This window comes from Hippocampus bargibanti, linkage group LG01, assembly GCF_051943395.1.
Source record: "Hippocampus bargibanti isolate YZ-2025 linkage group LG01, ASM5194339v1, whole genome shotgun sequence".
NCBI classification, from domain to species: Eukaryota; Metazoa; Chordata; class Actinopteri; order Syngnathiformes; family Syngnathidae; genus Hippocampus; species Hippocampus bargibanti.
Genome location: NC_142734.1, coordinates 21,635,031 through 21,647,096, shown reverse-complemented (window position 1 = coordinate 21,647,096; position 12,066 = coordinate 21,635,031). Strand labels below are relative to the sequence as shown.

The window sequence follows — 12,066 nt, the reverse complement described above, 5'->3', positions numbered from 1 at the left end:
CCCATATGCATCATTCAGTTTGCAGGAACTTTATCTGATGGGCTTGGGAAAACCATGGACAACCGGCACCAGACAGAGCGAGAGTACATAAGATACCACGGAGCCACCAGTGGCGAGCACCTGGTTGCGGGCATCCATGGACTAGCTCATGGTACTTACCTGTTTTGCATATTCATCATTATTAATGGTTTCTGAATTCATGCCAAAACACTCAATGACGTTAAATTTAATTAAAATACAAATGGCCTCTTAATGGATTTTATTGGCTGAGTTACTTTGCTGAAGTAATTAAGAAGCGTTGAAGTGCTGTGACAGAAAGGTATCTTCTTGTTTTCTCTCAGGTATCATAGGTGGCATGACAAGTATCATAACTTCAACTGTGGAGGGGGTCAAGACAGAGGGTGGAGTCAGCGGCTTTTTCTCTGGCCTGGGCAAAGGTCTCGTTGGCACTGTGACCAAACCGGTGGCTGGAGCGCTGGACTTTGCTTCAGAGACAGCACAGACTGTCCGAGACATGGCAAGTCTCAGTAACCACAGGTGGGTGGAACCGCTCAACCGTGTTAAGCTCCCTTCACTTCACTTCATTATATTTATGTAGTGCCACATCTTCCTGTTGGAAGGCGCTGGAGGTCACAACCTTATGAGGACTACAGAAACATGCGTGTTTTGTTATTATTTTTCTGATAACATTCCTCCGCATCTTTGACACATGTCCAATCCCCTTGTGATCCCCTTGTCATGTCGTCTTGGTCTCCTGTTGTGCAGGCTCAGTGTGTTACGTGTCAGGAAACCTCGCTGCTGTAAAGGTCCCCAGGGTCTTCTATCCTGCTACTCAGCCTTACAGGCTGATGGCCAGGAGCAGCTCTTCCACCTGACAGACAACATTCAGTCTGAGTTGTAAGTCACTTGTCTTCACTGGACTTGTGCCTGTCATAACATCTCTTCACACCCTTTTTTCCCCTTGACTGCCGTCAGCTTCATCGCAGTGGAACCCATCGACAGCTACAGTGTGCTCATTTCCTCCAAAGTGGTCTACTTCTTGAAGCCTGGAGACCATGTGGACCGAGAAGCTATTTTTCTGGAGATCAAATATGATGACCTCTACCACAGTCTGGTGTCTAAAGATAATGGGAAAGTCTATGTGCAGCTCACCAAAAAGGCTGAAAGCACCAGTAGTGGTGTGGCCATCCCTGGCCCTTCCCATCAGAAGCCTATGGTAAGACAACACTGGGAACAGGACACTTTTAAGTGATTTTTAGATTTTATTTTGCACCTTATTTTGCATTATGAATCACTTTTTATTGTTTGGTCTGCCACCTGGTGGTAGTTGTGAGGCATGAATCAAAGCTTTTGTTCACAACTGTGACAACTGATGATAAAATGACACAATAAATGTTTGTTAAGTAATTATAAGTGCCTTGCATGCTGGGTCCGAGAGGACAGTAATTTCGTCTGTGCTGTATGTCATGCATATTAGCATATTTGACAATAAAGCTGACTTTGACGTTTGAAGTTATGCTGCCTCTTCTTATTTGTGTTCTAATCCTCTGTATGTTTGATCAACAGGTGCATGTGAAGAGTGAATCTCTGGCCCTGAAAATCTCCCAAGAGATCAACTACGCCAAAAGTCTATACTATGAGCAGCAGCTCATGTTACCTGCCAGTAACAATGAAGCCTGCTTATTGCTTGAGTCGTGATTAAATATGGATCAAAGACTAATTTTAAACAGATTTTTTCTTGCATACAGTGTATAGTAGGTATTTCAAATACCTGACATGTTTCTGCATATAGTTCCGCCTCGTCAGGTATTTGAAACACCTACAATACACTGTCTGTAAGAAAAGAATCTGTTTAAAATTAGATATCAAGAAGACAGGATGAACTTAATACAACTATGGATCAGAAACGTTTCTGAAGCCCCCTCAAATGAACATTATAATATGCCCTGAGAATAATGCGACGAGTCCACGGTTTACCCCTGATGTTGAGAATCAGCCGGGATGGGCTCCAGGTTATTCCCGTCTCTAATGGAGTCAAGCAATGCAGGAGATTAAGGATGAATGGATCATGTTTCATTAATTCCAGAAAAGGGAGTATTTAATTGACATGCTGTGATATGAAACCGTGCACATGTGCATTACATAGTTTTAATTTGATCTGTGTATTTTTTGTTACTATACTTGACTGTGTATATAACAACAAATGTACATATCATGCAGGTCTTCCACATTGTTTGAATAGGTAAAAATGTAAATAGCACAGTATAGAGAGACGTGACAATAACAAGCTTTTGACTGTATGCGTGTTTTGGAAAATATTATTTTGTGTGAGGGACAAAATATAAAATGTAACTGTACTGACACATTGAAGTAGATGATGTGCCCCAACTGCCTTCCCTCTTCTCTCTGCCCTGTACAATGACAACCGGCAGTGTGGTCTTTGATGCAACTATGACTGCAAGCATCTAACTTCCAAAGCGTCAGAACTCTAGATTTTAGTTTGGAGTCAGGTGAAATTTTGGTCAGGTGAGTTTGCGTGTGTGAGGGAAAGATTGTGATATATGGAGATTTTGTAAAATGCATTCATCTGGACAAATGCAAATAAAATGCCCATGATTTAACACGTTGTTTGCAGTTCTATAATGGGACAGTTTGTGCGATTAACAATTGGAAAAAAAAGTTTGGTGCCTTTAAATGAGTCACTATTTCAGTCAATCTCAAATGGGGGTCTGTAAAGGCACTTCAGGTGGAATTTACACATTTTTTAAAGTATTTTAAAAGCAGCATAAATGCAAAAAAAATATCACAGCTGTTGCCTCTCTGACACCAAGAATGAAAAAATATTGTTAGCGAAGCATAAACTCTCGTGCCTCACTAAATGCAAACCATTTATATTTGCACAGCAATGTGGTAGTTAATATTGACATTCAGCAATTCTGTCAGTCTTGAATGCAGTTGGATAACCTAGGTCGGGGGTAGGCAGCTTCGGTCCTGCAGAGATGCTTGTTTTTGAAGTTTCCCTCTTCCAACCCAGCTGAAATCAAATGCCCAACATCGATATTGGGACTTCACAGAGATTACTGATGAATTTTCAGATGAATGAGGCATCTTGGAAGCGAGAAACTTCTCAAGCAAGCTTGACTGCCCACCCTATGCTATTGAGTTGTGGTGTGCGCATTTACTTTATTTTGTTCGCCTTACTATAATATTGTCTGAAATGTAATGCTGATTTCACCAGTCAATTGTTTTCTTCTTCATCAATCCAATTCAGCTGCAATTGGCTGCCAACCGGTTCAGGGTGTCCCCCCCTACTGCCAGAAGACAGCTCGGATAGACTCCAGCACCCCCCATGACCCATGTGAGGATAAGCGGATCGGAAAATGAGCGAAATGCTCGAAGTTACAACAAAACTGTTGCTGCAAGCCATGGATTCTCTCAAGTATATCAGTTTTGTGATCAATTATACAGGCTTATGTTTTCAGACAAAGTCAGTAAATTTGTGAGTGATTTGAGATGATATGTAGAGTATTGTTTCAATATTCTTGCTTTGTTGGAAAAAAAAGACAGAACCGTTATATGTAGAGTGACAGTGACTCTTTTTTTTCGCAAGCTTTACTCACAGACCCGCATGCTCACACAGGCACACAGACACAGTCACACAACCACAAGGATGATCAGTCCTTGTGTACCCAAAAACTAAGCTCAGTTCAGCACTCTCACTACCACATGAACTAGCTTAATTTTTTTCGAGGCTTTTCATTCTTCCAGACCTTCAAAAGGCTGTACTATCCAATCTTCAAGACCCAAACAAATAGGCTTGTCCTAAAATCAGTATCCGACTGACTTTCCGTACGGTTTTTTCCATGGCGCAATGGCCCTTTAGAACGTTCTCATTTTCCTTAAATCAGTATCCGACTGACTTTCTGTACGTACTTTTCCATGGCGCACTGGCCCTTTAGAACGTTCTCTATCTTCCGAGACCCAAACAAATAGGCTTGTACTATCCAAAATCTTCCAAGACCTAAACAAATAGGCTTGTACTATCGTTTATCAGACTGACCTCAATTTTTGGAGACGATCCTTCCGGTCCCGAGCCCGCCCAGGTTCGTTGGGATGGCGTTTGCGTCTCACCCGGCGAGCAGGCCTGGCTTCTGCCCCCAAGAAAAGGAGGTCCTCTCGAAATCTTGTTGGCCTTGCCGGTGCACCGGTTCTTGACAGTCGCCGTAGACCGCTCACCGCAGGAGACGCGTTGCCATCCCGGACGAGCCCCCAAAAATGTCAGAGATATGACAGACAGACACCGTGGACAGAGACTCAGAACCAGAAAGATTGTCCCCACTGCCGGCAGGAGACGCAGTCATCAGATGACATACGTCTGAATTGTGCGCCCCTCTGCCAAGCTATTTATTGAGAGTATATGCAAATTACAGTGATATATTAGTAAACATAGTTTTCTTGATTATAATGCCACGCCTCTGGGCGTTCTGAGCACCAACAGCTGCAAGCAGTAAAACATAAGACATTTTAATTGGTTGTGTTTTCCAAGAACTGATAAGTTTGTAATTGGATTGGATTGGATATGCCTTTATTCGTCTCACAGTGGAGAAATTTTCATTTCACAGCAGCAAAGTGATGAAAGGAATGAAAGTAGAAAAAAAATACATGAGCTGCTGGAAAGGCAGCCACTCTCGCGGCGCCGTCTTGAAGTCATCTCTGTAATCTGGCGCTTGTGCAGGATGTTTAAGCCGTAAATAACTTTGGTGAAAAAGGAGTATCTAAAGCCCTAAATTCTGTGCAAGGCCGGACCTTCTAGAATCTAGATGGAGACGACAGTTCACCTTGCCGTGTCTGTTTCACTCAGATTTACTGTGGCCATCTGCGCTTTGACTGTAGGCCCATTGTTTAGTTGGTCAGCAAAGCACGGCACTTTTAAACATGATAAATTATTTTTCTCCATCAGTGCAACACACAACGATTCACCATCGCGTTATTTGTGTATATGTGTTTTCCTTCTAATTTTGCCATCAACACGGATCACCATGAAGTTTTCAGACCAAACAAAGTACCCAAAATGCATTGTGTGTCGCTTTCTCGGTCAGGGGCGTTCCAGACTTGACATCACGGTAGGCATCGTCACCAACTCAAAAACAACACTTTTTGAATATTCAGCATGGGTCTTAAAATGTAAAATATAGGTATATGCGGTGGAATCTTTGTAAAATATGCTCAGTCGAAGTCATTTGAAGTTATTTTACAAATTATGGACACAACTTGTCTGGGGGCGTCGGTTGTCCTTTAAGTGGTATGGAAAATGGATGGACGGATAATACAAGATTACCACAATAACCCCTGATAACCAGGGAGAGCATTAGAAGCTCCCTGTTTGCTATAATTACAAGTATACTGCAGACTTTTGTTCACACCATGTTGTTTCATCTTGTTTCTCTCTTTATTAACAGATCAGTGATTTCAACCAAAGGAGGATCATTCACAAGTCACCAAGTGCTGAGCCAGACAAGAGCAAAGATGATTTGAAGAAGAAAGAACCTGAACAGGAGCTTGAGGTAAAAGCAATGACAGACAAACATCCCCAACAAATTTTTCGAAGGGCTTACTCTGTTTAAAATACCCATATCATCATATTGTGATCAGGGGAAATGACAGATGTTAAAAAAATATTTATTTAAAAAAATCAAAAAATAATTTATCATAAAAAAATGTCTTGTTGTATTGGATGTTTTGTTTACATTTGATTATTACTAATCCTACATCTACCATCCAAATAAATACACAGCCAACTGTGCATTCACAAGAATGCAAGGTGCGGCACATGAAATAGATGAAAATATTTAGAGAAATGCCACTAGGGAGTATGAGTTCCATGCAAGAATAGCCTTTATGAACCACTATGTAAAAACAATATTTTAGAAAACATCAAAGTGTATAGATGCAAGGTGAGATTATTTTAAAATCTTTTGGAAATGATTTTGATAATCCAGATCAAATAAAATGTATTCCTATGAAATGATACAATATATTCCAATATTTATACCCTTCAAAAATCCCACATAATTTAAAAGGATCTGAAAATAAAACCTAAAAGCTAGCAACCACTCATTTGACGACAATGAGGTTTAAATCTTAGCGAAAGAACATAGATGGTTTGAAAGGCGAGTAAAAGAAGCGATTTTCATAAAACAACTAAATCCTTCATTAAACCGATATGGTGGGGTGAGTTCAATTTGGATCGTTCATACAATAGCCTGCTTAGGCAACATAGGATTAGTAATACTGATGAGGTGATACCGGTGGAAGTGGGGCAGTTAGGCCAGTCGTTAGTCGGAACAATCAGTGGAGCTGCAGAGATTAGTCCTTTGCTCCCCCCCCAACCTGAGAGCAGGGACCTATCATAGCAGAGTCTGGCATCACCATGTCTGGACAGTAGGGATATTTATATATAGGGCCTAAACTACCAGTAAGACTTTAGTTTATGACGAAGTTTCTTGGATAAGAAGCGAAACGTCCGACACCTTCAAAGAAGTACAGATGACGGCTTAAGAAACCTTTTCATCGATGGACCACTCCTGTACGACTGAGAGCTTACACAGACGAAATTCTTTAATAGTTTGCCTTATATCTGAAGTCAGTCAGGCAAAGTGATCTGTCCATTCGGATTGAAGGACTGTCACTTTTACATACTGTCACATCTCACCATTATTAATATGTACCTGTCATCATTCTTTCTAGGTTTTACTGAATTTGGAGGAAGGTATTGGCGTATCTCTGATCAACAAGATTCCCGAAGAGCTTGTGTTTGCCACGCTGTCTGGTATAGATGTCCACTTTACACGTACCGCTGCCAATGAATTGTTGGAATTGAACGTTCACAACATACAGGTGAGATCCAAAGTATGCTGACTGAATACATCATCATTGTGTTGTACTTCTTACTTATTATTAAAACATGCAGAATATCAGCAGAATACTCCCGAAATCCGGTGTCTGTGTAGATATTACGACATCCGGGTCATGATAGGCTAATCATTATCTTGGACATCGGGTTTCAGGTCACATGACACAGCACATTTTCTTCATATTGGGGCACAAATACGTAATTGCATTTTATTTTGTAGTGTTTGAATTTCAGTATTCTTTTGATTATCAGGTGGACAACCAGCTTCTCGGAACCACACAGCCAGTCATGCTCTGTGTGACTCCAATCTCTGCCGATGGCATTGTGAGCGACAGTGCTCCGGCCTTGCAGGTGAACTCGGTCAAAGTTCCGAGCAGTCTCATGCTCACTGATATCTTCAAGGTCAGTATCAGACACATTATTATGACTCTCTGGCGGGTCTCATTGCATTAAAAAATGTGATATTTTTCGTCTGTGGGCAAAAAAAATAATGACATAACTTCGTGTCTGCAGCACCTCATGTTAACAGCTGGGCGATTCACTGTCATTATTGAAGAGAAGTTGTTGCTCAAGATGCTCAGCTTTTTTGGTTACGGGCAGACAGAAGGTCGGTGACATTTGAAGTTTCATGAGTCTCTTTAGAAAATTGATGTTAATGCATTAATCATTGAAAATTAGAAGCTCTGGGCTGTATAGCCCACCCCTTATCATCCAGCACAACTGGACTGTTCTCGTTGTTTTAGAAGATGTTCCGTCCACTTCTCATCTGAACACAGGCTTCATCGGTTCATGCATTAAGGCTTGGTTAGGATAGCGCTAGGTTCATAATTCTTGATGCATGCGGGAAAGCACTAAGTCAAGCTCCTCAACTCACTTTAGTCTCGTTCCTTGGCAGTAATATCCCACGAGATGGTGGCAAAGTACAACCAAAAGTTCCTCATTCACCAAAACACAACAGTAGTGCATATTCTACAGCCCCATCCTGTTTAAATTAGGTTAGAATAAAATGTATTGTGTGTAGCAACTCAGAAGGTTCTCTGTGTAATTGATGTAGAAATTGAGAAATTGGATGAAAACCTTCATGAGAGGTCAAATCAGGATGCAGGACCTCCCAAACGCTACTACTTTGAGAACCTGAAAATCAGTCTGCCTCAAGCCAAGCTCAGCGTTCTCACCTCCCACAAACTACCTGCTGACCTCAAGGTAATATTAATCTTTTTGAATCCTCTAAAATTTGTCCAGCAGCTTCTTTGACTGCACAATGTCTTTTGAAGAAGGCTAAATTGATGTTTCTGTTTTTGTTCTGTTAAATGGGTGGTGACTCCATCTTTTGAGGGGTATTTTTATGACAGCTACAATCAATGACGGACAAATTTGTGTAGCGTAGTTAACTCAGCTGGACTTGTTCTCATTTTCAAGCAAATGCCGTCTGTTCTATACAGGGCCTATTGAACATGAATAAGATCAACACACTTTGCACAGATAATATCATAATTTAATTTTTATCGTGTCAGGTTTTGAAAGGTACTTTGGGATTTCCACTGGTTCGCTTTGAGGATGCTGTTGTCAACATGTACCCATTCACTCGGGTGCACCCCTATGAGACCCAGGAGATCATCATCAATGACATTATCAAGCATTTCAGAGAGGTACTAGAGAATTATTCTGAGTTCAAAATATGAGCCACTGCGCTCTTTGTACGATGCAGTGCAGACTGGAGTTCAAACTATAACCATAATAATGAACACAGGGATTGCAATAGATGCACAAGTAATCATACTTTTTTTGGCCGGTAGGTGTAATACACAACATAATGTGTATTTGTGCGTATTTGTATCTAAAGGAGCTGATCAGCCAGGCAGCTCAGATCCTGGGCTCGGTAGACTTCCTCAGAAATCCAATTGGTCTTCTCAATGATGTCTCTGAAGGCGTATCGGAACTTATCAAGTATGGCAACGTGGGAGGCCTCATACGAAACGTGACACACGGCGTGTCCAACTCTGCCGCCAAGGTACATATTCACTCAGCGGTTTACTTTCAGCCACTCTGTATTTTATCCAGCTTTCGATCGCACTGCTGTCAATCTCTGCTTCTGTGTTAAATCATTCGTCTCTCACATAGTGACCAAACCTTGATAATTACAAATCTGTGCAAAATAACACTTGTAACATATGCCCCATATGCATCATTCAGTTTGCAGGAACTTTATCTGATGGGCTTGGGAAAACCATGGACAACCGGCACCAGACAGAGCGAGAGTACATAAGATACCACGGAGCCACCAGTGGCGAGCACCTGGTTGCGGGCATCCATGGACTAGCTCATGGTACTTACCTGTTTTGCATATTCATCATTATTAATGGTTTCTGAATTCATGCCAAAACACTCAATGACATTAAATTTAATTAAAATACCAATGGCCTCTTAATGGATTTTATTGGCTGAGTTACTTTGCTGAAGTAATTAAGAAGCGTTGAAGTGCTGTGACAGAAAGGTATCTTCTTGTTTTCTCTCAGGTATCATAGGTGGCATGACAAGTATCATAACTTCAACTGTGGAGGGGGTCAAGACAGAGGGTGGAGTCAGCGGCTTTTTCTCTGGCCTGGGCAAAGGTCTCGTTGGCACTGTGACCAAACCGGTGGCTGGAGCGCTGGACTTTGCTTCAGAGACAGCACAGACTGTCCGAGACATGGCAAGTCTCAGTAACCACAGGTGGGTGGAACCGCTCAACCGTGTTAAGCTCCCTTCACTTCACTTCATTATATTTATGTAGTGCCACATCTTCCTGATGGAAGGCGCTGGAGGTCACAACCTTATGAGGACTACAGAAACATGCGTGTTTTGTTATTATTTTTCTGATAACATTCCTCCGCATCTTTGACACATGTCCAATCCCCTTGTGATCCCCTTGTCATGTCGTCTTGGTCTCCTGTTGTGCAGGCTCAGTGTGTTACGTGTCAGGAAACCTCGCTGCTGTAAAGGTCCCCAGGGTCTTCTATCCTGCTACTCAGCCTTACAGGCTGATGGCCAGGAGCAGCTCTTCCACCTGACAGACAACATTCAGTCTGAGTTGTAAGTCACTTGTCTTCACTGGACTTGTGCCTGTCATAACATCTCTTCACACCCTTTTTTCCCCTTGACTGCCGTCAGCTTCATCGCAGTGGAACCCATCGACAGCTACAGTGTGCTCATTTCCTCCAAAGTGGTCTACTTCTTGAAGCCTGGAGACCATGTGGACCGAGAAGCTATTTTTCTGGAGATCAAATATGATGACCTCTACCACAGTCTGGTGTCTAAAGATAATGGGAAAGTCTATGTGCAGCTCACCAAAAAGGCTGAAAGCACCAGTAGTGGTGTGGCCATCCCTGGCCCTTCCCATCAGAAGCCTATGGTAAGACAACACTGGGAACAGGACACTTTTAAGTGATTTTTAGATTTTATTTTGCACCTTATTTTGCATTATGAATCACTTTTTATTGTTTGGTCTGCCACCTGGTGGTAGTTGTGAGGCATGAATCAAAGCTTTTGTTCACAACTGTGACAACTGATGATAAAATGACACAATAAATGTTTGTTAAGTAATTATAAGTGCCTTGCATGCTGGGTCCGAGAGGACAGTAATTTCGTCTGTGCTGTATGTCATGCATATTAGCATATTTGACAATAAAGCTGACTTTGACGTTTGAAGTTATGCTGCCTCTTCTTATTTGTGTTCTAATCCTCTGTATGTTTGATCAACAGGTGCATGTGAAGAGTGAATCTCTGGCCCTGAAAATCTCCCAAGAGATTAACTACGCCAAAAGTCTATACTATGAGCAGCAGCTCATGTTAGCTGCCAGTAACAATGAAGCCTGCTTATTGCTTGAGTCGTGATTAAATATGGATCAAAGACTAATTTTAAACAGATTTTTTCTTGCATACAGTGTATAGTAGGTATTTCAAATACCTGACATGTTTCTGCATATAGTTCCGCCTCGTCAGGTATTTGAAACACCTACAATACACTGTCTGTAAGAAAAGAATCTGTTTAAAATTAGATATCAAGAAGACAGGATGAACTTAATACAACTATGGATCAGAAACGTTTCTGAAGCCCCCTCAAATGAACATTATAATATGCCCTGAGAATAATGCGACGAGTCCACGGTTTACCCCTGATGTTGAGAATCAGCCGGGATGGGCTCCAGGTTATTCCCGTCTCTAATGGAGTCAAGCAATGCAGGAGATTAAGGATGAATGGATCATGTTTCATTAATTCCAGAAAAGGGAGTATTTAATTGACATGCTGTGATATGAAACCGTGCACATGTGCATTACATAGTTTTAATTTGATCTGTGTATTTTTTGTTACTATACTTGACTGTGTATATAACAACAAATGTACATATCATGCAGGTCTTCCACATTGTTTGAATAGGTAAAAATGTAAATAGCACAGTATAGAGAGACGTGACAATAACAAGCTTTTGACTGTATGCGTGTTTTGGAAAATATTATTTTGTGTGAGGGACAAAATATAAAATGTAACTGTACTGACACATTGAAGTAGATGATGTGCCCCAACTGCCTTCCCTCTTCTCTCTGCCCTGTACAATGACAACCGGCAGTGTGGTCTTTGATGCAACTATGACTGCAAGCATCTAACTTCCAAAGCGTCAGAACTCTAGATTTTAGTTTGGAGTCAGGTGAAATTTTGGTCAGGTGAGTTTGCGTGTGTGAGGGAAAGATTGTGATATATGGAGATTTTGTAAAATGCATTCATCTGGACAAATGCAAATAAAATGCCCATGATTTAACACGTTGTTTGCAGTTCTATAATGGGACAGTTTGTGCGATTAACAATTGGAAAAAAAAGTTTGGTGCCTTTAAATGAGTCACTATTTCAGTCAATCTCAAATGGGGGTCTGTAAAGGCACTTCAGGTGGAATTTACACATTTTTTAAAGTATTTTAAAAGCAGCATAAATGCAAAAAAAATATCACAGCTGTTGCCTCTCTGACACCAAGAATGAAAAAATATTGTTAGCGAAGCATAAACTCTCGTGCCTCACTAAATGCAAACCATTTATATTTGCACAGCAATGTGGTAGTTAATATTGACATTCAGCAATTCTGTCAGTCTTGAATGCAGTTGGATAACCTAGGTCGGGGGTA

General features: G+C 41.3%; 2 protein-coding genes across 3 annotated transcripts in view; both read left to right on the top strand.

Annotated features, from left to right (window-relative positions):
- The window catches only part of vps13d (vacuolar protein sorting 13 homolog D), an 87,811-nt gene extending 85,190 nt beyond the window's left edge, over positions 1-2,621 (top strand). For both annotated transcript variants that reach the window (XM_089003801.1, XM_089003792.1), the window contains 5 exons: positions 19-151; positions 342-537; positions 766-897; positions 976-1,216; positions 1,567-2,621. In XM_089003801.1, the coding sequence (XP_088859927.1) occupies positions 19-151; positions 342-537; positions 766-897; positions 976-1,216; positions 1,567-1,698 (834 nt within the window). In that variant the 3' untranslated portion in view covers positions 1,699-2,621. The remainder of the gene's footprint in view (positions 1-18; positions 152-341; positions 538-765; positions 898-975; positions 1,217-1,566) is intronic.
- Positions 2,622-2,750: 129 nt separating this feature from the next.
- LOC148903503 (intermembrane lipid transfer protein VPS13D-like) lies at positions 2,751-11,709 on the top strand. Its single transcript, XM_089003816.1, has 13 exons — positions 2,751-3,439; positions 5,460-5,564; positions 6,748-6,897; positions 7,166-7,315; positions 7,427-7,520; positions 7,968-8,116; positions 8,428-8,562; positions 8,757-8,924; positions 9,107-9,239; positions 9,430-9,625; positions 9,854-9,985; positions 10,064-10,304; positions 10,655-11,709. Exons 1-13 carry the CDS (start codon positions 3,350-3,352, stop codon positions 10,784-10,786), a joined length of 1,875 nt encoding a protein of 624 aa, XP_088859942.1. The 5' UTR covers positions 2,751-3,349; the 3' UTR covers positions 10,787-11,709.
- The last annotated feature ends 357 nt before the right edge of the window (positions 11,710-12,066 follow it).

What these genes read in the sequence shown, in the direction of transcription:
- LOC148903503 (XM_089003816.1), top strand. Translation starts at nt 3,350, where the DNA reads ATGACCCATGTGAGGATAAGCGGATCGGAAAATGAGCGAAATGCTCGA. An exon ending in CAAGCCATGGATTCTCTCAA is followed by an intron (nt 3,440 to 5,459) that starts GTATATCAGTTT and finishes CTTTATTAACAG; the next exon opens with ATCAGTGATTTCAACCAAAG. An exon ending in TGAACGTTCACAACATACAG is followed by an intron (nt 6,898 to 7,165) that starts GTGAGATCCAAA and finishes TTTGATTATCAG; the next exon opens with GTGGACAACCAGCTTCTCGG.